Raw genomic sequence first — 27,213 nt, forward strand, 5'->3', positions numbered from 1 at the left:
TACGAGTGATCAAATACGCACCAAAAACAACCAGCGCGGGACTAATGATTCTGCACCGTATCCTTACTACCCTTAAGGTACAATATCCACCGTAATACCTTATCGGTGCTCATACAGCAGTTAATGCACTTAAGAGTACACGCCACGCCTCGTGGCGAATGGGTCACGTGATACCAGCTTTGTTTTCTTCTGCGTCATCGCGCAACTCTTGTTTTCGTCAATCCCCTCTTCTGCATCCATAGCCCACGCATACTTTCTTCAGATCTTCTCCAGTTACCATCGCATTTTCATCAGTCGGCACCTTGAACAAGGGCTCCAGGACCGCTCCTTTTTCCCTCGGCCCCGCCTGTTGCCCTGGCTACCGAGTCAAACCAACCGACTCGGGTTGAATTGACAAGTGGACAAACACCCACATCATTTTTCCCTTGACTCCTTCAGGCCACGTTCCAGATCAAGCAGCGATCGGTGGATTTCTCTGCAAGTCTTCGAACCTGGGCTGAGCGCCATCTTGCATACGACCAATCCCATCCTTGTCGACCTCTGGTGAAACTTGATCGACGTGCTTGTGTCGGCTGCTGAAACTCACCACCGAACCCATCGCGCACGCTACTACGCCACACACCATGGCAGACGAACTGGATTACCTCCAGTCAGATTTTGATCTCAACTCTCTCACTGTTCCCCGTCTCCGCTCCATCCTCGTCAGCCATGATATCTCCTACCCTGCCTCCGCGAAAAAGCACAGCTGATCCGCATTCTGGAGGATGAGGTCCTTCCGCAAGCAAAGAAGCTCCTGCGAGATCGCGAACGTGTGAGAAGGACAAGCGCAGGGATTACCGATATGAGTACCAGTCGATCTACCTCCGTTGCCAGTGATCGCGATCAGGAAGACCGCGATTCTCTGCACCCACCACCGACCCCCTCCACGACTGGAACCCGACGCGGGGGCTCGCGACGAAGCGCTCGCGCATCGACTATGGAGAATGACGACGTCCATGTCCCAGCTACACCTGCTACTGCTACGAAGCGAAAGAGCGCCGTTGCGCGATCAGTTGGCAAACACCCACGAGCTTCGGATACCGAAACTGGCGACGACAAAATGGCGACTCCCGTTGTGGCTGTGAGTGGTTCGCCGCGCAAATCTACGACGAGGAAGCTCCGGCGCAGCGAGGTACTTCCTTCCACGGAGGTCGACGCATACACCCCATCTGTCACATCCGTCAAGACCGAGCCCCGAGAGGACACTGTATTCACAGATGATAATCCTTTCCAGAGTGGAAGCCCCTCCGATATGGGACGGAGCAGGACATCTAGCCACGACGGAAAGCGAAAGAGTGGTGGGCGGTTGTCCACTGAGAGTCCTGCTCCTCGAAAGAGTGGTTTGCGAGCTCGGAAATCGGCTACTCCGACGAACTTCAAACAGGATGGTGGGATTAAGGCGCCCACGAGAGAGTCGTTTGACTTTTATTCACGACTGCAGCCTCCTCAGGAGGAGACCGAGGAGGAAGACGAGGCAGAAGAGGGTGAAGACGAGGAAGAGCAATATGACGACGACAGTGAAGTGGACGCTGGAGAAGAGTTCACTCCGGAAGAGCAGCTTGCTTTGGAAACTGAGCAATATGCGCCAATTACGCAAGTTCGCAAACGCAAGCAGAAACAAGGCTTTACGAGCCTCATTGCTTCTTGGCTCGTGATTCTGGGGGTTCTCGGTAGCTTTGGTGCTTGGTGGCGCAAGGAGAAGATCGAAATAGGATTTTGCGGTCTTGGAAAGCCCACATGGTCTCTTGCCGAAACCAGGGTGCCTGAATGGGCCAATGTCCTTGAGCCTCGTTGTGAGCCGTGCCCGCCTCATGCCTTCTGCTATCCGGACTTTGAGGCTCGTTGCGAGCATGATTTCATCCTCAAGCCACACCCTCTCTCCTTGGGCGGCCTCGTTCCGCTTCCTCCCACCTGCGAACCAGATAGCGAAAAGGCGCGCCGCGTCAAAGCTGTTGCTGATAAAGCCGTGGAAGAGCTTCGTGACCGACGTGCTAAGTACGAATGTGGCGAGCTGAAGGAAGATGGAACAGACGCTTCTCCTGATATCCCTGAGCCTAACCTGAAAGAAGAAGTCGCAAAAAAGCGCCGCAAGGGCCTCACCGACGCTGAATTTGATGACCTCTGGAAGGGAGCCATTGGCGAGATCATTGATAAAGATGAAGTTGTGAGCAAGACAGAACAGTAAGTGTCTACTCCCCCACCTACTATCATGCGGGCATCTCGACGTCTGCCCTGTTACACTCATTGTTCCGGCCTTCATACCCTCCGCCGGCTATTTCTTATGGAGATATTGGTTCTGACATGGTGCACCGGAACTAACAGAGACGCCTTCGCAATTACAGACCTTCCGCCATCATCATCCTCACATCAACATCCGTTGCCCGACTCCCATTCACATGTGCCACCCGCCGCTACGTCCGACTCGCTCTCCTCGCGTATCGACTCCCTCTTTCACTTTTAGCTCTGACTATTGTGGGACTTGCTTATGCTCGTGCTCGCGTCCGGGCTCGCCGCAAGGACATTGCTCGTGTGCCCGACCTAGTAGCTACGTCTCTTGACCGGCTTGCAACGCAGGCCGCACTTTACGCACGCGGCGGTGCTATGGAACCTTACATTCCCATCGGTCAAATGCGCGATGACGTTCTGCGCTCCGAGCTGCACGGTAAGCGGCGCGAGGAATTGTGGCGTCGTGTTCAACGTGTTGTGGAGGGCAACGCTAATGTTCGAGCTGCCGTTCGTGAAAGCCGCAGCGGTGATGTCGCACGATCTTGGGAGTGGATTGGTGGTATTGGAGGCGTTGGCGGCAATGGCGAATATGAAGGCATTGCCCGCCGTGGCAGCGCACGATTCTCCTTGCCCTCTCCCTCCAGTGGTAACCTTGATCCGGGTCATCATATGGCCACTGAAATCGACGATCCTGCAATTAGTCCCCCACAGGCCCGCCGTTGGGACGAGGGACGTCCGATCTACTGATGATCCTGCTAGCCGGCTCCAGCGTGCTGGATTGGGCATCCTTGCATACCTGCCTTCAGTTGCAGCATTGTGTTTCGATATCCTCTTGCTTCATGTATGATTTATGGCCTTCCCTTCCTCTTTCTTTCTGCCCTTGCCCCTTTCACCACTTGTGAACATATTTATTTTTTTCTCTGTCTATCCTAGTTTTCATTTCAGATGTTCAATACCCCTGAGAATCAGTCTACTGTCTTTTCATCCTTCGTCAACGTGCTCCATGGCTTTCCTCGCTGCGTAACAACCAGGCTAAAAGGGCCAAATAACTATCTTGACAGCCCGTGTCGCCATGCACGAGGCACACAGATCATCAATGTCGATGAGTGTGGCGGGAAAATTTTTTCAGGCCCCGAGCCTAGTGTAGGCTCCAGTTGCTGCCGAATGGGCTGATACGTTGATCTGCATCAATACGATATATTCAAATTGATCTTTCTTTCTTGCCTCTGCTTGCTCTCCGAAGATCGTCTAGTAATCTGCTCAAGTGAATTCATACTGCTGCATACCACCCCTGCCATACTGTAGTACACGCGTTAGGAGGTTCATGGCATTGAGAAGTCCAATAAGGGGGTATCTGCCAGAGACATGTATAGATGCCTGAACAGAGCCCAAGTAGTATGCATCGTGCATCAGTCTATCCAAGGTGTATACGAAACGCCCGGGAAACAACATGGACATATTTGAGCAAGAGGGGCGATGAGGAGTGGATTCCACGCTGTGGGGGTGGCAGAGGCACGAGTCCAGCACAGACCGACGGCAGTTTTTCCTAGTATAAACGTTAATATACTAGCAATTTCTTTTTTCTCTTCGTGAAATAGCCCTGGCTTGGGTGTGTTCAGATTTTCTGTTTCAGTAACGCCAACGTTGTCGAGATTGTTACATGGGGCCGTAGATCAATCAGTACGAAAAGTATATGCCAAAATGGCCTTATTTTTCAGCTGGGAATTCCCTGCCTTCTGTTCGGAATTTGATTTTCAGTCCTTTTCAGTCCTGGGTACCTTAGGGTCACTCGCTTATGCTATACTTACACCACTGGTGCAGTAGGGTAGGCACAGCGTCTTGCAGACGCGCGATACTCTTCAGAGTTGTATGCGACGACGTGATGGGTACTCGGGCCAATCATACCCTCAACTAGACGAGAAAAGACGGGACATCGCTGCATACCGATTGCCGTCTGTCCATGGAGCAAATCGACCTTGCGCTTTGGCAAACTTTGGTATGGGTTGTGGCTGTTGAGCATCACGGGAATTGTACTCCAGGAACAATAATCCGTGATCGATGATCGTGATTGTGACAGACCGCATTTCAGTTTCACCGCCCCTTTTCCCTATCTTCCCCTCATGGGTTCCTCCTCCTTCCACTGGACAGATCTGTGGCATTGCACATCCTATCATGACCTAGCCCTAACACGACGGAGTGGATACAGAGGGGCAGGCTGATGGACGAGACAAGCCCCGCTCTTTCGCTCTGCGTACTCTCTCACTCTCGCTCCTGGCGCTCGTCAGGAGCCTAGAAACCTTCTTTCTCGCTTGGGCGGATTGGCGACTGCTTAGTTGCATGGAGTTGAGACGAGATCAGCGTGAACACGTAGTTAGGCAGAGACGACGATGCAGGTGCCACATGGGCTGCCTATACACTAGTGGAGTGTGTCATGATCCTCGAGACCTTCGGTTCAAGACTGGATGCCAGACGTACGCCGGTGGAAATCTTATATATTATACTTCCTCGTGGCCATGATGCTTGGTAAGTATACTACTCAACGACCGGGATCGAGGAACACCGATGGAACCGCCATAGAACGCCGTTCTCCTACCTCTGAAGGAATTAAAAGATTCCACACAACCCGAGCCCCCTAGACCCGGGTTTGTCACCCTTTTGGTCGTGTCGGCGCTGATCATCGTCCACGCGTTGGGGCGGTTTCTCTTCGGTGTTGCAGCAGGGCCGATCCGAATCTAGTGTATTTATTTGGCAACCCGGTATTTGGGCCGGGTTGAATTTAACCCAGAATAGCAAACGCTCGCAAGGCCGTGGTGGAGGAAAACGAAAGAAATGAGCCCGGCTGGCGTGGGCAAATCACCGCTGCTGGAAGTAATATCCCGCTCAACGGGTGTCATGGTAAGGACGCCGCAAACCCACCGCGAGGACGCCAGGGGGGAGAAGTCCTTGTTTCCTCTCCGCTGGGACCAGCAGCTTGTGCGAGACAAGGATCCATTCAGGCCGGGCGTGGTGAATTAAGCCAGCATGCCTTCATCAGGAGACTTGGTGACGCATGTCCCGGATTGCGAGAGAAACCGACGGAGTCTTTCGCCGAAGACTCTGAGCGCCGAGCGCCACGGCCCACTCTGTTTGTTCAGACCGTTGGCATTTTGAATTCCCAGTTGTTTTGCTTTCGAAGAATGTCCGATGGCGACCGTGTGGCTGTGCGTGAGATCCGGCAATTCATTGTATACCCTTTTTCTTGTTGAATTTAAGCCACTTTCAGCTTAACCACGGGGACTCGCCGCGATTAGTGGAGAGTGGATGATGTTGCATTGACTGATAATTCGACCGAGATGGAGAATTCGCTCGCTGGGAAATATGCCGGTACATTATTATTGTAGGTCGCTTCTGCCCCATACTGTAGATGACATCCGCCATCTACACTTTGCGCGATAGCTCGACATGCGCAGCGAAATGCTTTTCGGCAATCCAGAAGCATTCTTCGCGGTGGTGGTTGAGCCGGATCAGATTGGCGCGGTCAAGGTCCGGGTTTGTATTGCGCCAACGGTGGCAAATCTCGCATCGCTAACACCTGTGATTCGTTCATCTATTGCCCCAAGGAGCGGGAAAAAACTTCCAGCCAGCCGCGGACGTCTTTTCCGCGGGAGCCTAGGCCTTCAGTATGTGCTTATCTGCTAGCAACTCGAGTCGAACAAGCTAAGAGCCGGTTTGGTGCTTCTTTGTCGTCTGAGCAGGAGAAGAATCGCATTGTCGTGCACCGATTCCACCGCAACATTCCATTCGACCCGTGTACAAAACAGGAAAGCCACAGTGGGTACGCACTCTCCATGGAAGTGGGGATTTGCTGGTCTGCGGGCTGGCGTTGCAGGTCGCGGTGGCAAATATCCCAAGGACCCAAAGGAGGGGGCACCCGAACGATTCCCACCGAATACTCGGGGCCTCCGCATCAACGTAGATGATATTCTTCAGGAATCGCTGCTGGCTGCTGGCTAACCGTATCTGGGCGCGCCATGGGCTCGTCTGCGCGGTTTTGCAGCCTTGCAGGGATTCCGGAATGTAGATCCTGCTGCATGAAGCAGACGTGCAGCGCAGCGGTATAGTTCGGCGTGGAGACCGGCCGAATTACACGATTTCCTTCCCCCAAAGAGGATCCCAATACACCGAGGTATGTATCTCAGTATCGAGATGGTATCGCAGGGCAGCCCAGGGTGGCAAGGGCTTCCGGCGAAGCCCTAGATCTCAGGACGACCCAAGTCCACTTAGGAGCTGTTGACCCTGGAACCGCACTGGAGGACCGTCGAGCGATGCACCAATAATCAGCCAAATGAAGCTCCTGATCGAGGCGATCGAAAGGAACCGACTGCGTAGTGCAAAGCGGGATTGACGGCCTGTCGACCTATCGATGGTTCGGAAATTTGATCCGGACCATTCCTCCCTCCGCATTGGATGATATCCACTCCTTCCCGAACTGCCAGTGCTAATGGCACTCTGGCGGTTCCAACCCACTCGCCGTCACGTCGACCGACGCTGTTCAGCACCTCTCCGTGGTTGATAACATCGCCATGACCAAAAAATGGCCAATATCAGGGAGGATGGGAGCAGGATCAAGTCCGATGAAACGAGTCGCAGAACGTAGCGCCGTCGCGCAGGAATCCGCCCCGATCAGGACCGACAGCTCCCGTACAGTCGTAGTACTGGAGCTGTACAAGAGAGGAGTCGTCGACGAGGAGAGGCTCCTTTGGGGGAGGGATAGACCCAAAGCAGTACAGAACACGCCGGATAGGGTCTGTGGTCACTGCGACACCCCGTGTGACTGCAGATGGGCCTCGAACCCGCACGAGTGTCCGTGGCTGTCCCGTCGAGCGCTTCCTCTGGGGACTGCTTTCGGGTAAGGATCAGACGGTGTGGCGCTCGAGACGAAGGGATTATTACACACAGGTGGATGTTGGCTCGAGAAGGCGGCCGCTGGGCAGATCGGTTCCTGGCGTTCGGCTCAGGCCAATTACAGCACCGCTTGACAGACCTGGCAATGTTCATCCTTTTATCGAATTTCCATTTTCTCGATCTCTGGCTGGCCCACATCCCCTCATGCTTTTTCCACCCCCTCCCCCCAACTCGGCCATGCGCTGCTAGGAATGTCAGACTGCAGGTCCACCTTTCCGCCACACAACTCGATCTCTCTCTCTCTTTTCCCCATCCCCATCCCTCCACCTACCCTTTTGGCCGGCCGAAGGGGCAGTGCGTCACGGCGTCTCGTTTGCAGAAATTACTGCACGGGGATTCTCGAAAAAAAAAAAGAGGGGCTGGTTAGTGGGAAGCAAATCAGCCCGCCCCGAACGTCCCCCCGAGTGCCAAATTTCGCGGGTCGTTGATATGATTCGTGTTAGGATCGACTATGCTCGCGATCGTGGCTTGCTTCAACCTTTCTAAAGTCGAGAGCCTCTTCTAATTCTTTTACTATTTTCTTCTCTTCTTCCCTTTTCCGTCCTTTTCTCTCTTCATCATCCCGTTCTCCTCCTCTTCCCCCACGGGTCTTCACGCGCAATGGGCGACCTAGGCCGGCCCTTCAGACCCATTGCCCCTCGGACCATGCCTCCAGGCGGCGGTCCTGGGGGTGACAAGCCACCTGGTGGTGGGAACGGAGTTCCCCCGGAGGAGGGCAAGATGAAACGGGCGTCAACGGCCTGTAAAGAGTGCCAAAAACGCCGGACTAGGGTACAATAATAACTCCCCTCCTTCCCCCACCCCCTCCTCTTGTGGGAGGCTCCTTTTCCAATCGACTACTCTATGATTCGTGCCAGTGTCTGACATTGGATTCTGTCTTTCGATCTAGTGTTCTGGCATGCCGTGTACGGAATGTGTCGCCCACGGGCGTGAGTGCGTCACCGATGAGCTCTCCGACAGACGCCGCAAGGCCGCCGCCAAGAAGACACAAGAGGAACTTGCGGACCTACGAGGATTTGTGGAACAAGTGCTCGATATATTCCGTAGCAATGACGAGACTCATCTGCAACATTTCATCAACACGGTCCGCGCTGGTGCCTCCACAGAGCAGATCCGCGCCACAGTGGAACAACTCCGAGGTCAACGACAGTCACAGCAACCACAACAGCAACAACATCCACAGCAATCACAACCTCCTCAGCCTCAGGCTCCCATCCTTCCCCATCCGCACCAAGGTCCGCCGAATCCAGTTACCGATATGGACCCCAATATGATGAATCCGAACATGGGCAACTACTATAGCCCGCACCCGCAACATTAGCCTCGTGCCGTCTTTTTGCGTCGTTCACAGGCGTTTGTCGCATGCTCCCGGAGTGACTTTTGGGTTTGCGTTTATTGCACAGCGATCTCATGCACGCATTGATCCTGCGCCGCATCCATTCGATCGGAGAATAAACCACATTGGATGGCCGTTTGATAGACTTGTCTGGGAGCCGTCGCTTTCTCCCTTCTGCAGGAAGAAAGAGCCGGCACAGACATCGCCACGACGATGATCATGCCGCGCGCGACGGCCCCTGGAATTTCTTTTTTTTTTTTTTTTTTTCCTTCACTCGTTTCTGCCTCGACACTGAAATCATCTTGCAAGCCAAGATGTTTTAGGCTTACCATTAACATTTTCGTTCTGTTATGTTTTCATTGGCCTCTTTCGGGCTCTGGCCCTTGTAACTTGACCCATGGCTCTCTCATGCTTGTCTAAAGGGCTGTCTGGCTGCTCATCATGATGCGACCAGGAAAGAATGATTTGAAGTTGCTGGTACCTGTATCCTTTGGGTCGTCGAATAGATCTGGACCGCGCCAAGTTTATCAGCAACCCATGCACATGGGGCTCAACCCCCCTATATATGCTGGTATCTTCCCCATCGACAGACGACCCACCGCTCGACGACAATCAACTAATATCAGAACAATCTCGCCTGTGGCATTGCTGCTCCTTGATGTCACCTAGGTCATTCCGCGGCCGAACAATGCCAGTTGCCTCCCTCCTCGGATCCCTGGCTATCTGCCTCGCGACTAGTCAAGGGTCGGACGTGCCGTTTCAAATTGATTTTGGAATTGGATTGGCCACGCTCACGACATGGTTTATGAATACAAGTAATCAAGTACCAAATGATCAATAGCATACAATATGTCGCCTCTCGGTAGTCTTTCACTGCGTTCAGGCCTCTACCTACTCCACATGAAATAGAATTTGATTTTAGATTCAAAATGCATTCTGGGGGTGTTTGAATGAGACCCGATGTGGTTCAGCGTGTGTAAACCTTGCGATATGTCGTTCTGGTATACTCTCGGTGCTTCGTCTAGTTGTAGACATGCTCCTTTGCTGCGGCTGGCTACTACAGAGTTCGAAAGAGCCATGACTCGGTAGGCACGGGTGCGGGTTATTTTTTCAACATAAATCTTTTGGAGATGACTGTGGGGACTGGCAATGGATTCTAGATTTGGAAGAAGAGCATTATTCGCGTGGACAGCATTTGACTTGCCGCGTCCCAATTGATAAATCACCACTTATTTCAACCTCCGTACTTTCGACCTCCCACCTCCTTCTGGTCTCCGCTTCGCCGCGTCCAGACGAAGCTTGTTTCATCTATGGCAATGATTGCCGGGCTGAGCCAAGCGTGAGTTGAATGCAATGGTACCTCCGCTCAGCACCTAGCCGCAATCACACCTCGGCTCTGCAGCGTTGATCACTAGTGACTTGTTCTCGATGTGCAGCGCAGTCGTGCAGCGTGCAATCTATTCACAGTCGGATCCTCCTGTCACTCCGTCCGGGACATGGACCATCGTTCATGGCTCCCCGGTTCCCCTGGTAGTACATATCGAGCATAAATCCGGGGGTGGAGAGCAAACCCCGCGCGGGCAACAGCCGAAGGCCTCCACTTTCGCCTTTTTCCAACCTCCCCGGATTCTTCTCCTCGACTTCGACCCTGCATTTCCAGATGAAAGGCTTCATGTGTTGCTTGGCAATTCTGGCCCGCCGATCGTGACATGGCAGCAACTAGCGTGGCCCAAATAGCAACGCAAAAGTCCGGGCCTGGAATGCTCGATGCCCTTGACGCGGTGGAAACACACGCCCCCGTTCGCAAGAGGAAAGCCTCCAATCCGCCGTCGAATAAGACGGGTGCGGCCCGCCAAAAGATCACCCGGGCCTGCGACTCGTGCAAAGTCAAAAAGACTCGTTGCACTGGCACCTTGCCCTGCACCAGATGCACGCGGCTCTCACTTTCGTGCAGATACAACGCCGCCTACTCGAGAGGCCTTCCTCCCGTTCCGCGGCCTGCAACTCTATCGCCGGATCACCCTGTCAGGCGTCATGTCCCTGAAGTAGAAACCGCTCGTCTGTCAAGCGACTCGCTTCCGCGAGACATTTTGGGACACGCGACGGCTGGCGACACCGTCAGCAGCCAACCTGTACTCCCCGGTCAACGCCACCCAGTGTCGGTGCACAACTCTCCAGAGCCCGGGTCGACAGACTTTGATGGCAATTACTTAGGGCCGGCGTCCGGCGTGTCGTTCATCAACCGTGTCTGGAGTCGCCTGCATCAGGACGAAACTCAGATCCCGAATGAGCTGGAAAATGAGTCTTCGAAGAACACCGCGGTGTTCATGTTTGGCGACAAGCCCTACTCCCAACATCAGGATGTGGACTTTACCTTGCCTCCTTTTGAGCAGGCGATGGAACTGATTGCAATTTATTTTGACTTCTCCATGGTGACCTACCGTTTCTTGCATCGGGGAAGCGTCGAAAATTGGGTTAAGCAGATATATGAGAACCAGGTTTCGATAAGCAATCTTCCAGTTGGCAATATGATGGCAAGGACAGCTATAGTCCTCATGATCTTTGCTGTGAGTACAGTGCATAATGCACCTGGGAGCCAAGGGGATGGGCAGAATACAAGGTAAGCTGCGCTAATTACACTGTATAGAGCCTCACCAAGATTAAAACTAATAAAACGCACAGTGAATGCTGGTTTGCTGCTTCAAAGTACATATCTTCTCTAGAGTCCGGTGCGCCTCGTCTAGAGACCATACAAGCGAGGCTAATACAATGCCTTTACCTGCTTTCATCATCCCGAGCTAATGAGTGCTGGTATTCATTCGGGACGGCCTTACAGGTTGTCACAGCCCTCGGCCTACATCGAAAGTGTCCCGTAAGGCCTTCCAAGAAGGGATGTTCCTACTTGGAATTGGAACTGCGAAAACGCATATTCTGGAGTGTCTATGTCCTCGACAAATATCTCAGCATAATGTTTGGTCGACCTCGACTACTCCATGATGAAGACATCGATCAGGAGCTTCCTGATGAGATGAATGATGAAGATCTACTTGAGGAAGATCCATCTCAACGCACAGGTTCTACGGATAGTATGATGATCGCATCTGTTCTCCATTACCGGTTTGTCATGACACTTGAAGCACGAACTATTCTGCATAGTACTAACTTTCCAATCTAGACTGGGCCGCATTCTAGGAGAAATCTCTCGACAGCTCTATAGCATCAACCCTCTCTCGCGTGACTCACCACTGGAAACAGCTGTCCGTCTCACCTCTGAATTAGAAAAGTGGAAAGAAAGTGTGCCACCTCTTTTCAACAGCGTCCGGCCCTCCAGCCTGATCCCGCCCCTATGCCGTCAGAGCCAAGTCCTCCAATTGGCCTATTCCCACGCAATGATTCACGTCACCCGCTCATTCCTCCTCGATGACTTCACCGATCTCAGCCGTCGACCACGAGACCCGCATCCGCTCGTCAGCGCCCACGTCCACAAGTGCATCGAGGCTGCAGAACACGTCATGACCCTCGTCGACGGTTTGGCGCAACAAACTCTCTTCATCCAGTCATTCTGGTTCACTCATTATGTATGCTTCTGCGCCATTTTGGTGGTGTATATTCATATCATCCAGCAGCATCGCCAATCTCTAGCCCCGAGCCCTTCGGCCGGAAGCCCCGCGGATGTTGATAAATTGCAATCGCTATTTCTGCTCGCGGAAACATGCCAACAGCATCTTGCGGAGGCTACGAGAAAGAATTGCCCGAGTCGGCGGTATAGCATTATCCTTGAGGAGCTTCGGCGGGAAGTTCACAGGCAACTTGGCTCGAACGATCAGTCGAGCCAACGAAGGAATATTCTGAGACACCGGAAGCAATCGCCGAGACAGGATGTAGTTTCTCCCGTTGGAGCGGACCGAGATTTCTCGTTCAGTGCGCCGGACCTGAACTTCGCGCGCTTATCTGGGATGTTGCAGACTCCCGAACTGGGTGCCTCCGTTGAGGATATCGGGCTTCTTGACAACCTGGGAGGCTCAATTTGGTGGGCTCAGCTTGATTCATGGGTACGTACGCGTTGCTGTTGACTTTCCTCTCGCATTCTAACACTGCTTATTTCAGGCCCTGTCGAGCTTCCCTAATGATCCAACTACATTCAACTTTTAGTCGGACCATAGGGAGAATGCATAATTTATGTTCGGTCTCCAGACTAGTTAGATAATGCTAATTAACTAACATACCAATAATTTGATACCCTTAGATTTTTGACGACAGTATTCAGATTTTTTGGTTGGGAACCGAGACGACTTCAAAATAAAATAAAATAAGCTCAACCTCGGAATAGAATGGACGACACGAAAATAAAGATGGAAAAAAAACATGGACTCGCGGGGAATCGAACCCCGGACCACCCCCATGCTAAGGGGGTATTATACCACTAAACCACAAGCCCAGTCGATGAAGTCCAGGTCCATATTTTGACATCATGATGGTGAGAATATACGGTCACGCTATTAGCGTGTACGGTTCCTTGGCAGGAAGAATGTTGATCTCAGCACATAGCATGAATTAGTCAACCTCCGCAAAAGTTTGCGTTAATTCGGTTGGTACCTCTAAGTTCTAAAACATCTCTCAGTATGCATAGCTGGTACGCCTTCTAGCGAAGACCTAAGGATGTTCGTTGGTGTTAATAGGCTAGGTCCCATATGATGGCATATGAGACTACAAAATATATAGTGGGAATCCACACCTTAACCAGTGATTACCACGAGGTCAAATCAAGAATTTGATCACATATCTCAGTGTTGATAAATGCGATATGATAATAGATCAGGTTAAACTTGATCAAACAATGTCAAACATGATTGTACATCCTACATGACAGATTTGGTTCAAAACCAAAACTGAAATGATGAAGTACGCAATGGTTCACCAATGTAGCGTACTGCACCAATGCGTGGTACCGGTTGGAGGTGCTTCATCAAATACCATGTGTGATGCCGCGGCAAAATTATGAGATATAAAATTCTTCAACTATGAGTGTCATATGTACCCACACTACACATTGTAGTCCAAGATTAAACCGGTCTTTTGAGGGGTTTGTCTTGGAAGCAGATGCGTTCCTCATTCATCACATCATAGATAACGCATATATACAAGAAAGTTATTCAAAATCCACAGGTGGTAGTCCCCTCCCCGCCAAAGCATCCTGTACACTAAGCTGCATCGTTCGAATCGCATCGGCCCAAGTTACAGCATCACCCTGTCCAGACTTCGGAGGTTGAGCCTCCGTCAGCTCCCCTTGAGAGGTATCCTCGCTGACAAGCCACATCAACCATCGCACCATGGAGACGGCTTTGTCGATATCCCTCTCTTCTGCAGTGACGCGTCGTATATATGTACAGATTACCTGGACGTCCTCGCCGTAAGGGCCGTCTGCCGCAAATGCGGAATGCCACGCAGTGATTGCGTCCCGTAGATCTGGCAAGGCTGATAGACGCTGGGAAGTGAAAACAGGGCGCTCGGGCTGGGGAGGAAGAGGCAGTCGTTTCTCCTCCGGAGCAGGATGAGTGGGAGCAGAAACAGAAGCTGTCGTTGGATCTTGTGGGTGAGAGGGTGGCCTGGCTGGTTCCGAGGCGGAGCTGCGAGGGCGCTGCAGCATGCGTGTTCGCTTTTGCTCCTCTAGGACCTCCTGTCGAATGTCCTCAGGCAGTGCATCCAAGAAATCGGCTGAGACCTCGGAGATCTCGGGTGGCTCTTCAGCGGCCGGAGATGGTCCTCGGGATGTTTCCCGGCTGGTCGATCTCGCTGCCACGGCGGCAGTACCAGTGTTGGTAGCAGCAGAAGCCCGCGGGAATGCAAAGCTGGACTGCTTTAAATGGCTATTGGCACCGGAGGCGGATTTCGGAGGCCGCCCGCGTCTCTTCCTCGGTGAAGCTGGTCTTTTTAATCTGAGTCCACCGGAAGATGTTGGACGAGATATATGTGCTGGAAGCTCGGGTGGTGGTGGTGCCATGGAGGCATTTGTGGCTGGCTGCTGGTTATAGTAGCCGAGAACTTCGCTCCGAACATCATCAGGTAGCGCGGCCAAAGTGTCTGGGTCAAGCTGAGACTGAGGAGGCAGATTAGCCGCGGCCGATTCTCGTAGGCGCGGAGGCGGACACGGAGACCCGGAGCGTGACGCCTGTCGAGGTTTTGCCTGAGCGACAAGTCTTGATCTGATATCCCCGGGAAGCTCGGAGACAACTTGAGGATCTGCCTGGGTCGGCATGATGAATTGAGACCCGGACATGTTCAACGGCTTGTGCGCACTGTTGCTGAGAACCGGATCGACTTGGATCCTCTCGACTTCACCCTTCTGAGGGCTCTCCAATTCATCTGGATCAGTTTTGACGACTGGCTTTTTGCGTGCGGGTGATGTCTGGAAGTTGAGCTGCCGCTGACTGCTTTCGAGATTTGCAGAAGGCCCAGTCTTGAGCGGCTCGAGTTTTGTCATCTGAACCCCGAGACCTCTCAGATCACCCGGGGAGAAGTTGAAACTTCGCAACATCGAGACAGCCTCTTTTCCCAAGACATCGGGCGCATTGGTGGCTACGCCGATAACAACACTCTTGTTGAATATGTCACACTTGCCGTGGCCGAGATGCTTGACTGGTTCCAGGGGAGCATCTGTTGACCTTCGCATGACCTTGAGCGTAAGTTGCTTGCCCTTGACAAGGTTTTCAACGAGCCTGCGGTTCAGTTCTTCGCACAGAGACTTGACGAATTCATCTGCCTGCTCTTGATTGATGAACCGAATGCCCCAGTTGACTTCCGCTGATACAGACTTCCGGAGAACTTCATTGCCCACCTCTGTCTTGTCGATACCTCGAGCATATTCCCAGATCTTCATCCCGGTCTTTGGCCCTAGACTGGATATCAGCCTGTCCCTCGGCAGATCTCGAACATCCTTGACGAATTTGATCCCAAGCTCTTCCATCTTGCCCCCGAGACTATAACCAACACCCGGGAGATCCTTAACGAGGAGATCTCCAATGAAATCCAGAACGGCGTCTGGCTTGAGTTGGAACTGCCCTGCTGGCTTTGCCTTCCTCAGAGCCACCTTGGCTGAGAGAATGTTACCGCCAATTCCGACAGACACTGCACATCCGGTCTTTTCTTTGATCGAATCGCGAAGGCCTTGGGCTATCTCATCTGCGAATGCCTGCTCGCGATATATAGACCCCCTCGGATATGCCTCGGCCGTCCGACCCTCCAGCTTCCAAACATTGGCTAGTGACATCAATAAGCGCCTCATCAATGCTGACACTTTGAACGATGCCATCGATCGCTAGAATTGAGCTGTAGAATTTGCGACTGGCGTCCTCGTACGCGGGAAAATCGTAAGGTAGAACCTGGAGCTCGGGACACGTCTGTAGAGCGCCTTTCATCCACATCCCGTTTTTGACACCACGACTACGGGCTGCATAATTGCAACTGGCGATTTCAGAGCCAGAACCGGGTCCATGGGCGATAGCCACTGGCTTCTCCTTGAGCTCTGGATGTTTGAGAAGTGAAACTGCCGCAAAGAACGAATCGAAGTCAACGTGAAGAATATATTTTCTGGCTCCAGGCACAGGCCTCTTTGGATGAACCCGCGACTGAGTCTTCTCCCGGGTAGCTGCTTGAAGCTGGGCCTTCAACTCAGCTTTCCAGGTTGATAGGTGATGAAGCCGAGACTCTCGGTAGTATTGTTGGAGAAACTCAGGGTTACTAACGCTTGATTTGCGCATCCGAGGGTCAGAGAGCAACTGTGCGTTGTACTCCTCAGAGGTCATTTGTGGGTCGAGAGAACTGGGTTGTTTTGTTGACGAAGAGGTCTTCAAGTCGCCTCGTGTTGTTTCAGGCGAAGGACCCGGGATAACTTCAAGGAAATCTTTATCCATCAAGCTTTGCTTCTGAGGCGTGGTAGTTGAGTCTTGGTCAATATTTGCGGGTGACTGGGGATTGTCTTCATTGGTGGCAGTGAAGCTCGGAAAATCGCCGTAGTCGGATTGAGAAGGATGGTTGCATTGCTCGAGATTTGGTTGCGGAGGGTGAGACGCTAATTTAGTTGGTGTATTGGATATTTCAGGGCTTAATCCTTGAATCTGCGAATTGTACCAGCTTGATCTGGATTGGTCTCGGTAGGTCGACTGGGGAGAATTGACCTGACTCGTGAAGCGGCCCTGATTAAACTTCAGTACCTTTTGTGCTTGACCCTCATCGACCACGCGATATTCATCCCAAGGCAACAAGCGTCCGGCCGCAATGCTTTCCGTCACCCAGGCAGGCTTCACAATGCGATACCGCCGGAACTCCTCGCGTTTTTTGAGAGTCAACGAGCTGGCGATTATATGCGTCGCAATCGTCTTGCTATCTAGATACTGGAGGAATCCACCGCCATGACTAACGATCAGACGATGAAGATCTTGGAGGGAGGGCTGCGTGTAGCCATTGACGTGCGCGACGACCCCGCGAAATATGGGCGGGCAGTCGCCCGACGAGGCTCGAATTTCCGCATCTAGGTTTTGTAACTTGATTTTCTTGCGGCGCATATAATCTCCAAAGCCGCCGAAGCTGGAAGCTTCGTACTCCTCGCCCGTTTCGTCGCGGAATTCATCTATAAAATGTCGCATTAGAAACGTAAATCAAACAAAGCGATGAGGGATTACGCATACGGTTCTCAATCCTCTTCCGCACCGCACTTGATGAATCGTTAATACGAGAGCCCATGCTGGGCCAGTGCCATCATGACCATTGACAAGTTCAAAGAAATAGTCGAGTGTCGTCAGAGGTCCCGTTGAGTGCGCGCGCGGCGTCATCACGCGTCGCCGGCAGAAAAAGTAGCTCACGTGCAGGCGGTCGTTCGATCGGTGAGGAGACGCAAAGCATGTGGCGGTGAGGTCCTGTCAGCGGATATGATTGGACGTTTGGGAAGGCGGGCCGACGAAAAAAAAAAGAGCTTCGGCGGATCTGCCGTTGCTTTGGGTCGCATCGTCCATCTTTTCTCTTCTCCATCCACGTCCGTTTTACCAGTGGTTCATTCTCTCTTTACCTTTTCATTTTCTTCTTTTACTGTCCGCATTCCGTCCTATTGACACACGCCACAATGTCTGCCGTGCAGCCTGTCGCCGTCTACGCCCTCCGGGTTCCTCCCGGTGCTATGGTTCCTGCTGTGCCCAACGCAGCCGCCTCGGTGAGATTAAAGATCTTGAGATTGTCGCCAAAAACCTCCTATTGACATTTTCGGCTCAGTTCCGTGTTAGTATGGCCGCTATTGACCCGGATGAGACCCCAGAGTACGAGGATGGCGACTCCAGCAAGCCCTCGCGCGCGACTCTGAAGATCGTCCGTGTTCCCGCCGGCCTTGACCTTGAAGAAGATGAGGACTCTGATGATGAGGACTACAGTGACGAGGACGATGAGGAGGAGGAGGAGGACTCTGATGATGAGGAGGTCAACGGCGGCCCCAGCGACAAGGAGAAGGCTCGCAAGCTGAAGCAAGCCGCCGCCCAGAAGGAGCTTGAGGACGCCATGGAGGATGACGACGAGGACGATGAGGATGACAGTGGCTTTGACCTGAAGGCCGCCATCTCCAAGCTTATCAAGGGCAAGGGCCCGGCTACCGACGATGACGACGAATCCGATGACGAGTCCGACGAGGGTCTGGACCTCGACGAGAACGTCATCTGTACTCTGAGCCCCGAGAAGGTAAGAATTGTTTTTGTCTAATTGATGATTTCGGATCTAACAATGAAACAGAACTGCCAGCAGGCCCTGGACTTCACTGTCTGCGAGGGTGAGCGCGTTTTCTTCAAGGCTACCGGTAACCACACCATCTACATCACCGGTAACTACGTCATTGGCCTCGACGAAGGCCACCCTGATCACGAAGAAGATGAGGAGGATGAGTATGACGATGAATATGATCTGTCTCCCGACGAGGAGGAGCTTGACATGGATGAGCTCATGGCCATGGACGGCGACGAGAGCGACGACCTGGATGAGATGGAGGATCCCCGTATCACCGAGGTCGACAGTGACGAGGAGGCCCCCAAGCTAGTTGAGGCCAAGGGTAAGGGCAAGAACAAGCGTGCTGCTGAGCCTGAAGAGGAGAACCTTGACGAGATGATGGCGAAGAGCGCCAAGTCCAAGGCCGACAACAAGGAGAAGGCCCAGCAGAAGAAGCTCAAGAAGAATGACGGTGCCGCCGCTGCCGTTGAGCCCAAGAAGGAGGCCAAGACCGACAAAAAAGTCCAGTTCGCCAAGAACCTCGAGCAGGGCCCTACTCCCTCTGGCGACAAGCCCACTGGTACCCTTGGCGTCAAGGAGGTCCGTGGCGTGAAGATTGACGACAAGAAGCTCGGCAAGGGTGTCGCCGCCAAGAGTGGCAACGTCGTCGCCATGCGCTATATTGGTAAGCTCGAGGACGGTAAGGTCTTTGACTCCAACAAGAAGGGCAAGCCTTTTTCCTTCAAGCTGGGAAAGGGCGAGGTCATCAAGGGCTGGGACATCGGTGTTGCCGGCATGGCTCCCGGTGGTGAGCGTCGCATCACCATTCCTGCCCATCTAGCTTACGGCAAGAAGGCGCTCCCTGGTATCCCCGCCAACTCCAAGCTGATCTTCGATGTCAAGCTGCTGGAGATCAAATAGATTGACAGCGGGGGTGTGTCCTGAGTCTTCTGCCGTTGCTTTCAAGGGTGTAATTTGTGGCTCTGGTTTGATTGCATGATTTCCCGTGATATCCGGCTTGTTTCTTAAATATTTTTGCTCCTCGAGAAGGGGACGAGGCCATCACGAGGGAGTTGTTTTCCCCTGCATGGAAAAAGTGACTGTTTTGTTCTGTAATTTGTACCCATTCATATGTATTTGAATTGATCATGGCTCTCTGGCCTTCAACTTTACATTCCTTTGCTCCTACTCTAATCCCAGCAACTGTCAGGTCACAAACGTCAGTACGTTAAGCGAGTGACCGTGTCCATGGCGAGCCCGAAGGTACCCTGCACACATCCTCATCTACAGCTCAAGACTATTCAGCTTCTGTGGGTGTCGTAGTACTACAACGGCAACTGCGAGCCCCAAGTCGGCCCGGCGACGTCCAGTTGGACTTGCCGTCCGAACGGCCGGCGTTGATGACCACCGAGTGTTTAAAGCTTCCTCGCTTCCATACGGACCGACCTCAGGGTCAACTTCATCAATCCACCACGCACACTCTCCTTTGTCAAACCAGCCTTGTCACGCCCCATCGTTTTATCCAGATGTTTATGTTGTGAATACCGCCTCTCTATACAAACTCTCCTTGAATACTGCTTGCGGAAATCCATACAACATGACAGTCCTCCGAGAGAGGAAGTTACGAAGCCGACGAAGCGTATTCAACCTCTGGATCCCAAGCAAAGTCGTTCATTTCAGCAGCAGATTCGAGCCGTCCCCTACCGATTCTGCGGTTTCAGATTCTCCGGCATCGGATCCTGCCTCCTCACCACGCGGGGGTAGACGCAGTCTGAAGGTACACTTGACTCGAAGTGGTTCCAAGCTTTTATTTTTATTTGGTCTCGGGGGCTCTTCAAGTGGTAGGTGGCTATTCTCTGTCTTTAAACGGGGCTGCGAAACTGATGTACGGCGATAGGTCAAAAAACGAGCGCCGAATCTGGGTCAGGTGAAGATGCTCAAAGCCCTGAGGGAAACCATACTCCAGCTTCGGATGTCGCAGAGAGGGGCAGCCCCGTCTCCACGGTGGGAGATGCTTCCCCAGAAAGCGAATCGCCGGATGCCGCCCGTTCAATAGATGTTGATCCGACGACGCCCGATATTCCTCCTGTGGACCCGACAGACTCACGGTCGCAGACACATGCACCGGGCAAGACTGACACAATTGGTGGACAGAGCGACGCGCAAGGGGACAGCAACGGGGAGAGTTGGGGCTGCTGCAATGTTGACTGCGAACCACCCGCCACCTCAAACTCGAACTTGGTTGACAGGGTCTCTCATCGCATCTCTCAGACCTTTGGACATCCAACAGTTATTCGTCGAGTCCACCTGCGCTCCAGGCCAAGTATTCCTTTCCCGGAATCCCCAATTCAGAGCGTTCCGAGTAAACAGGGTGATGGTGCAGACGGTAGTTCGGATCCTTCCACAAGTCCCAGTAGCAATGAGTCCCCTGCCATTGGAGCTTCGACCCTATTGACCCCAGTCACATCTGGAGAGACATCAACGTCGTCGGGAAGCAAGATCACGACGACGGATAGTTCTTTCTTAGGTCACACCTCAGGCCAAAGTCCATCTTCCGACATCAGATCACCTATACTCGCACCATCCATTCTCACAGTGGAATCTGTCTCAGCGGCTAAGGTATACCTGGAGGTGTATTTTAACTCGATTTTTCAGAATGTTGATCCAAGAGTGCATCGCCAGCAAGAGTTGGAGCAGCATATGTGTTCTTTCCAGCTTTCCCCCGAGGCACAGAATGCGACCAGGAAAAACTGGCTTATGCAGGAGAACGAGTATCTTCGCCAATGCCGTATTGTGAAGACCAGAATGAAGACGAATCAACCTCGAGACTTGGTATCAACTGCTGGCTACGAAACTATCAAGATTCTTGGCAGAGGTAGCTTTGGCGTGGTGCGTCTGGTACGCGAAAAAGATCGTGATGTTCCAAAGAACACTCCCCGAAACAGTAGTGAGTCGTCCTCGGATCGAAACTTGGCCAATTCCCGAATGAGGTCTTTTGCAATGATCAGGTCCGCTGCTGATGGGAACAAAAACGGCCGACGAAAGTTCATGACTGGAGAGAAAAAAGAGGTATACGCAATGAAAGTGATTCGGAAGGCTGAGATGGTTCGCAACTCCCAGGAAGGTCATATTCGAGCCGAACGAGATTTTCTTGTTGCATCGGAAAAGTCTCGATGGGTGGTTCCGTTGATAGCCAGCTTCCAAGACAACACCAATCTTTACCTCGTCATGGACTACATGGTTGGTGGAGACTTTCTTGGATTGCTAATCCGCAAGGACATCCTTCGCGAGGAGTGGACCCGGTTTTATGTCGCCGAGATGATCCTGTGCATTGAGGAAGCCCATCGCCTCTGCTGGATCCATCGTGATATAAAACCGGACAATTTTCTCATATCCGCCTCTGGCCACTTGAAAATTTCCGATTTTGGGCTGGCCTTTAATGGACACTGGTCTCACGATCAGCGCTACTACCACAACCAGCGTTACTCTCTGCTGGAAAGTCTCGGCATATCCATCAAAGGGGATAGACAGGACCAGATGCAAGCGGCGGCGCAAAAGGATGGTGCTTCAGAGCCACTGTTGCAGGGATTGGATGACTTTTCAGATTATAATCCGCCTCCACAAGACCTGCTGAACTGGCGGGATAGCAAAGAGAGAAGAAGATTTGCAAAGAGCGTGGTTGGGACCAGTCAATACATGGCCCCAGAGGTCATCCGAGGCGAGATGTACGATGGCCGATGTGACTGGTGGAGTCTGGGTGTCATCCTATACGAGGTAGGCCCGCAAAAAGGATTACATACCTCGAATGATTTTTGACTGATGAATGAACCAGTGCTTTTATGGATTTACGCCCTTCGCATGCGACAATCGTCATGATACAAAGCTTAAGATCCTTGTAAGTTGAGACCCTTCGCAGAAAACAACAATTCACCATTCCTTGGTACTGACATTCCAAGCAACACACGAGGACATTGCAGTTCCCAAGGGAGAAGCCATCCGACAAGCTGGTATCGCAGGAAGCGATAGACCTTATCAGTCGAATTCTCCAGGAGCGAGAATATCGGCTTTGTTCTCCGAGATACCAGGCAAATAATATTCTAGTCGGCCGACCTGTCACACCGAATTTCCTCTACTCTATGGATTCACAGTACCGGAACATCGCAAGCTACTTTGTGTTTCCTAATGACGCCGCTGATATCAAAGCCCATCCATTTTTCAGAGGAATACGGTGGAATGAACTTCATCTGACCCAGCCACCAATGATTCCACGGGTCAAAAACTGGGAAGACACTCGGTACTTTGAAGACTGGAAGCCCAGCGGCAATGGGAAGGAACACATGGAGGACAGTGACTACGAAGAGACCGATGAGAAATCCGACGAGAAGCCTTCTGAAGCCCCTGAAAAACCCTGTGATCTCTTCATGGCTCAAAGCCTGCCTGATCGACTGGTATACGGTGTAGACGCTGCCGACGCCGTGGAACCTGCTGCGGAACCCGAGGGTCAAAAGGCACCCACTGCTCGCAGAAGGCGGGAGAGGAAACGACCACGCGACAAAGTTTTACGAGACAAGAAAGTGGGAAAAGCAGCTCTGGAGATTCGCAAGGACTGCGCATTTCTCGGATACACTTACCGACGGCCAAAGGGTCCTGCACTAGCCCTCATTCCGGATCGTGGCCGCCGCAGATTTGATAGGAGCTTGCTGATGGACCTCTACGCGTCGTGATTCGAGCTTGAAGTGGAGTTCTGGGTCTTCCCTTTACTTCCAGATAATGCGCTTTGTCTCATCGTTCAACATTGAGCTCCGAGGCTGGCTCATACCGAAAGCTCATATCCATACCCAATTAACCTCTATCTATAAGGCACTTGCCGCCTATACAGGGCTGACGACAGTTCTCCTTCCTTTTCTCTCACTGCTGTCCCTTCTTCTGTGTATCATTAACAAGCAATTCAAGACCCTGACGGTGTTCACAGAACTTTCTCGTACTTCTCTATATCATTTCGTTTCAAGTAAATGACATGATGCTACTAAGCAGTGAAAGAGGTAATTATAATCCAATCTATTGTAGAGGGTCTTTTGTTATGAAGACCTTTGGAATGCAAGTAGATTGCAGTTAAAAAAAACATTACTGAAAATTGTTCTTGGGTATTGAAAACGCAGAATTTACAAAACAGGGGCACTCATTGAGAAGGCCGAGTCAGTGACGCGGTCCTCCGGCTTCATCGTACCGTTAAGCAGCGGGCAAAGTTTCTTGTTGGTTTTGATATGTCCGACTTGGCCACAGTTGGCACACTTGCGCTGGGTGCCAGTAGGTTTGCCATCGGCAGGAGAATCGCCAGCACGCGTGATGCCCTTCTGTTTCTCACGGGCAAAGCGACGCTCCTTATTGCGGTGAAGGCGGTTTAATTCGACTTGGAGCAGTTTCTGGTTGCGAGCGTCGACTTCAGGATCTCCAGTTGGCTCGATAGACTGAAGGTTGATAGTAGAAGCTTCAGTGTCGTAGCGGCGTTGAATGTATTGTTTGATCACACGCGGATCACGAACAATCTGCTCCTTCTCGATAAGTTCACCGTTGGAGCCCTGGACTTGACGAGTGATCCGCAGAACTTTGCCTTTTTGAGTGGCGAAGCTCATTCTACTGAATTGACTCATCGTGTCATCGTTGTTGTAATAGGGCGCTGGGGTGGGCGCTTCGGATCGTGGCGTTGGCTTGCTGAAGTCTTCTTCACCTCCTTCTTGATCGATATCGCTTTCTTCATCCGAATGCTCGACAGTGGACGAGAGGCTCGCCTTTTGGGCTTCCCAGATACTCCGGATAGAAGTCTCGTAAGACTTTTGCTGGCGTGCAACATTGTAGCTGTGGCCGCCGAGTTCCTTCAGTCGTTGTGCATCCAGTTTGTCCTCAACACTCTCTCCAATGGCTTTGAAGCCACCCTTCATGGATGTCTTGATGAAACTAAAACCTTCACCACGTGCGGTAGGATCACCCTCACCGTGGAGTTTCAACATGGCCTTGCCCTGAGATGCTAGCAAGAAATTACGACTTGCTCTCCAGGGAGCCATTTGTTGCTCAAAACTCTCGCCTTCTTCATCATCATCATTGTCGCCTGCATTATCGGCATCGTTCCCAAAGCCAGTATCATGAAGATGCTGTTGGCCAACTTGCATGGACTCCAGAAGACAAACATCTTCAGGTTGAACCCAAGACCGAATGGTATCTTGATCTGGGAGGTTGGGGTCCAAAGGCTTCCAGTACTTCGTATCTTTGTCGTGCTGCAAGAAGTCTTTGACCTTTTGTCGATTTTGCATGTCGGTAGTACCAGGAATGTGGGCTGTCACGTCACTTATCGACAGTCTCTCATCGGCGCTTTTCTTGAGGAGTCGATAAACAAGCATTTTCATGCGATTCTTGGCGACAGTAGTGACCTTGCGGGAGTGCGGACCAGGAATGTCTACGGAAGGGAATTGCTGACCCGCGACAAAGAAGTTCTCGATGTTGCGCATGTAATAGTTGCTACCTCCAGATCCAGTAGAGCTGCGGATTACCAGGAAGTCGTTTGACTTAGACTGGTGCGGAAAAAGTGGCGCCCTGTACATTGAATTTGAGATTGCAGGGGTGATTTCGCCTGGATCCACGTGCCCAAAAATGGAGAACGGACTCTTGTCCTGGGGCAACAAAACGGCTGTCTCTCCAATCTCAGCCCTGGGGCGAGTGGGATCATCTGGGTTCTTCCGCCGGTAGTAGTTGATGAATCGATTGCACATGCCGAAATTAGAGAGGGCCATTGGAGCTTCCTCGGAGTACTCCACAAGCAGCATGCTGGAATTATCTGCCATAGATAAAGCCTTTGTGTCTGCGAAAAGGGATTTGGCATCTCTGCCTTTGTAGTGTTTTCGCTTGACATGTATTGGGTTCTTGAACCATGAAGTCTGACCCTGTCGGAAGACCATGGATGGCCGGTGGAACGATCTGGACTCGGCCTTTGCCAGCTCCGTCTTGTAATAGGGCCACTGTAAACGCAAAGCCGGCAGAGCGTGCTCCAAGGTGACATTCCCAAGCGTGCTCCGAATCTTATTTTGGTGGTTTTGTTTTAGCATGTCGTATGCCTGATCATTCGAGATATTGTATCTCTGAGTCAAGCGGCGAGTAGTATTGGCATCCACTTCTTCCCCATTGCGAGGAACGACGTGCTTTGGTTTCTGAGCAACGGAGTCGGGTCCCAGTTCTTCGACGAGAATATTGGGATCGTTCATGTCGATGATGACTTTTTTCGCGATTGGGGAAAGTACTTGCTCAGGATCATCCAAAAGCGGAATGTCGAGGTGCGACAAGGCGATGACATCCATGGGAGTTGGTCCAGTCTTGCGTTTCTTTGAAGGATGGTCTGCCTCAACTAGCCAGTCCAGCTCATCGTCTTCAAAGGCTTCAAGCTCGGCCTGCGTGGTCTGAAAGCTCTCCTTTTCTGTCGCATGAAGGTCTTCCTCCTTGATATCCCAATCCGCACAGATGGTTCGAAGGTCCTGCATTGTAAAGCCACCAGGGAGCATCTCATCCACATCTGCATCGGCCATTTCAGCATCCTCCTTGGGCTCCTCTTCTTGCGCGGCTTCGGCGATCATCACGAATCCCAAGGACTCATGATCAACCCCTCTCTTAGAAGGTTGACCAGTCTTGAAGACTCGCTCGTGGTCTGGAGCCAATTCGATATTTACTTTCGTTGGAAGGACTGCCTTCGGAACTTTTAAAGGCTGCTTTCCCAGGAAAAATGCTTTCTTAGGAGGGATCAACTCGAGCCAGCGCGGGAGAGCATTTCGATCAAAACTTGGGAATAGAGATCCGAGAAGCTCTTCAGTGTTCTCTGGTGGCGCAGGTAGGGTATCGGGCCCTAGTATCGATGACATCTTGAAGAGTTCCTGTTGGAGCTTCCAAGCGCGCAGGGTCGCAGGGTCCATATCTTCGGTATCAAGCTCATCCTCATCTTCATCTGCAATGGGCTCAGGTTCGGCTTCTGGCGCCGGAGGTATCGGGGGCAGCTCGACTGGCTGGCCGGTCAGTGGAGGTTCATCCTCCTCGAAGAGTGCATGTATGTGATCTGCCTGGCCAGCCGGGGGAGGTGACGCAGTCCCTTCGCCGAAGAGATCATCAAGGTTGTCATCTTGTTCCTGCATATCAGTGTCAGGCTGACCACCGAATAAGTCATCTTCAGGGCCAAAAAGACCAGCGTCATCGGCTTCGAGGTTCGCGAAAGGGATCTCGTCCGCATCTTTTGCTTGGGGTGGTCGAGGCGCTGCGTCGGTCTCTTCGTCGGGAAGTTCGTCGTCGTCAAAATCTTCAAAGTCGATCGCATCATCTGCTTTATCACCGACTTCCAATTCTCGGTTCAAGAAGTCGAACTCTGGGCCACCCTCGTAGTTGTTCAGCGATTGCATCACATTGTCAAAATCATCATCCTCGGGGGAGCCGGAGCGCTTGTCTTTCGTGGCGTGAGGCATTTTGAACGTTTAGGAATAGGAGATCTTGGTAGAGTTGTTCAGAGGAACTGGGATCTTCTAGCTGAGATGCTGGTGTTGATGTGTTCGAAGCCGGATGGGCAGTCGCGAAGTTAGACCGCGCCCATCTGGCGCGAGATATTCTGTGTCGACGAAGATGAGAGATGTACAGAATCGGCGTGAGAACAAGAGGCACGGGTAGAGGAGAAAGAGGAAGTGGATGAGAAATGGGAAATGGGCGAGAAGAGAAGAAGCAGAGAGCGAAGTGAATATGATGATCGGGTTCGGTCGCGGAATTGCGGTGGCCAGAGTCTCAGTCAAGTCGCGGGGCGCTAACCCGATCGGGCAACCAGCTGCTTGAGTGGTATTCAATGGCAGCCCACCCATAACTTCGTAGATTAACAGGGCGATAAATTCATGCAGGTTCTTATGTTACGGCTT

At 52.1% G+C, this 27,213-nt stretch overlaps 8 protein-coding genes across 8 annotated transcripts; 6 read left to right on the top strand and 2 right to left on the bottom strand.

Annotated features, from left to right (window-relative positions):
* Positions 1 to 623: 623 nt before the first annotated feature.
* Positions 624 to 3,012, top strand: N7532_008485 (putative sister chromatid separation protein (Src1); the record flags this gene model as incomplete). The annotated part of the gene is made up of 3 exons (XM_056620977.1): positions 624 to 701; positions 746 to 2,220; positions 2,382 to 3,012. The coding sequence occupies 3 exons, from the start codon at positions 624 to 626 to the stop codon at positions 3,010 to 3,012; spliced, it is 2,184 nt and encodes a 727-aa protein (XP_056471783.1).
* Positions 3,013 to 5,706: 2,694 nt separating this feature from the next.
* Positions 5,707 to 6,258, top strand: N7532_008486 (uncharacterized protein; the record flags this gene model as incomplete). Its single annotated transcript, XM_056620978.1, has 2 exons — positions 5,707 to 5,924; positions 6,066 to 6,258. 2 exons carry the CDS (start codon positions 5,707 to 5,709, stop codon positions 6,256 to 6,258), a joined length of 411 nt encoding a protein of 136 aa, XP_056471784.1.
* A 1,551-nt stretch (positions 6,259 to 7,809) lies between these two features.
* On the top strand, positions 7,810 to 8,530 carry N7532_008487 (Zn(II)2Cys6 transcription factor domain-containing protein; the record flags this gene model as incomplete). The annotated part of the gene is made up of 2 exons (XM_056620979.1): positions 7,810 to 7,980; positions 8,099 to 8,530. 2 exons carry the CDS (start codon positions 7,810 to 7,812, stop codon positions 8,528 to 8,530), a joined length of 603 nt encoding a protein of 200 aa, XP_056471785.1.
* Positions 8,531 to 10,254: 1,724 nt separating this feature from the next.
* N7532_008488 (Zn(II)2Cys6 transcription factor) lies at positions 10,255 to 12,697 on the top strand (the record flags this gene model as incomplete). The annotated part of the gene is made up of 4 exons (XM_056620980.1): positions 10,255 to 11,165; positions 11,228 to 11,662; positions 11,721 to 12,597; positions 12,653 to 12,697. The coding sequence occupies 4 exons, from the start codon at positions 10,255 to 10,257 to the stop codon at positions 12,695 to 12,697; spliced, it is 2,268 nt and encodes a 755-aa protein (XP_056471786.1).
* Positions 12,698 to 13,694: 997 nt separating this feature from the next.
* N7532_008489 (putative DNA damage repair protein Mus42) lies at positions 13,695 to 17,284 on the bottom strand (the record flags this gene model as incomplete). Its single annotated transcript, XM_056620981.1, is given in 3 exon segments — positions 13,695 to 15,734; positions 15,754 to 17,171; positions 17,230 to 17,284. 3 exon segments carry the CDS (start codon positions 17,282 to 17,284, stop codon positions 13,695 to 13,697), a joined length of 3,513 nt encoding a protein of 1,170 aa, XP_056471787.1.
* Positions 17,285 to 17,660: 376 nt separating this feature from the next.
* N7532_008490 (FKBP-type peptidyl-prolyl cis-trans isomerase) lies at positions 17,661 to 19,204 on the top strand (the record flags this gene model as incomplete). Its single annotated transcript, XM_056620982.1, has 3 exons — positions 17,661 to 17,747; positions 17,807 to 18,262; positions 18,314 to 19,204. 3 exons carry the CDS (start codon positions 17,661 to 17,663, stop codon positions 19,202 to 19,204), a joined length of 1,434 nt encoding a protein of 477 aa, XP_056471788.1.
* A 676-nt stretch (positions 19,205 to 19,880) lies between these two features.
* N7532_008491 (serine/threonine-protein kinase) lies at positions 19,881 to 23,007 on the top strand (the record flags this gene model as incomplete). Its single annotated transcript, XM_056620983.1, has 4 exons — positions 19,881 to 20,124; positions 20,181 to 22,057; positions 22,116 to 22,178; positions 22,240 to 23,007. The coding sequence occupies 4 exons, from the start codon at positions 19,881 to 19,883 to the stop codon at positions 23,005 to 23,007; spliced, it is 2,952 nt and encodes a 983-aa protein (XP_056471789.1).
* A 438-nt stretch (positions 23,008 to 23,445) lies between these two features.
* N7532_008492 (DUF3591 domain-containing protein) lies at positions 23,446 to 26,775 on the bottom strand (the record flags this gene model as incomplete). The annotated part of the gene is made up of 1 exon (XM_056620984.1): positions 23,446 to 26,775. The coding sequence occupies one exon, from the start codon at positions 26,773 to 26,775 to the stop codon at positions 23,446 to 23,448; it is 3,330 nt and encodes a 1,109-aa protein (XP_056471790.1).
* Between the last annotated feature and the right edge of the window lie 438 nt (positions 26,776 to 27,213).

The sequence above is a fragment of the Penicillium argentinense genome, assembly GCF_028826775.1.
Source record: "Penicillium argentinense strain IBT 30761 chromosome Unknown utg000009l_segment0_segment0, whole genome shotgun sequence".
Lineage (NCBI taxonomy): Eukaryota > Fungi > Ascomycota > Eurotiomycetes > Eurotiales > Aspergillaceae > Penicillium > Penicillium argentinense.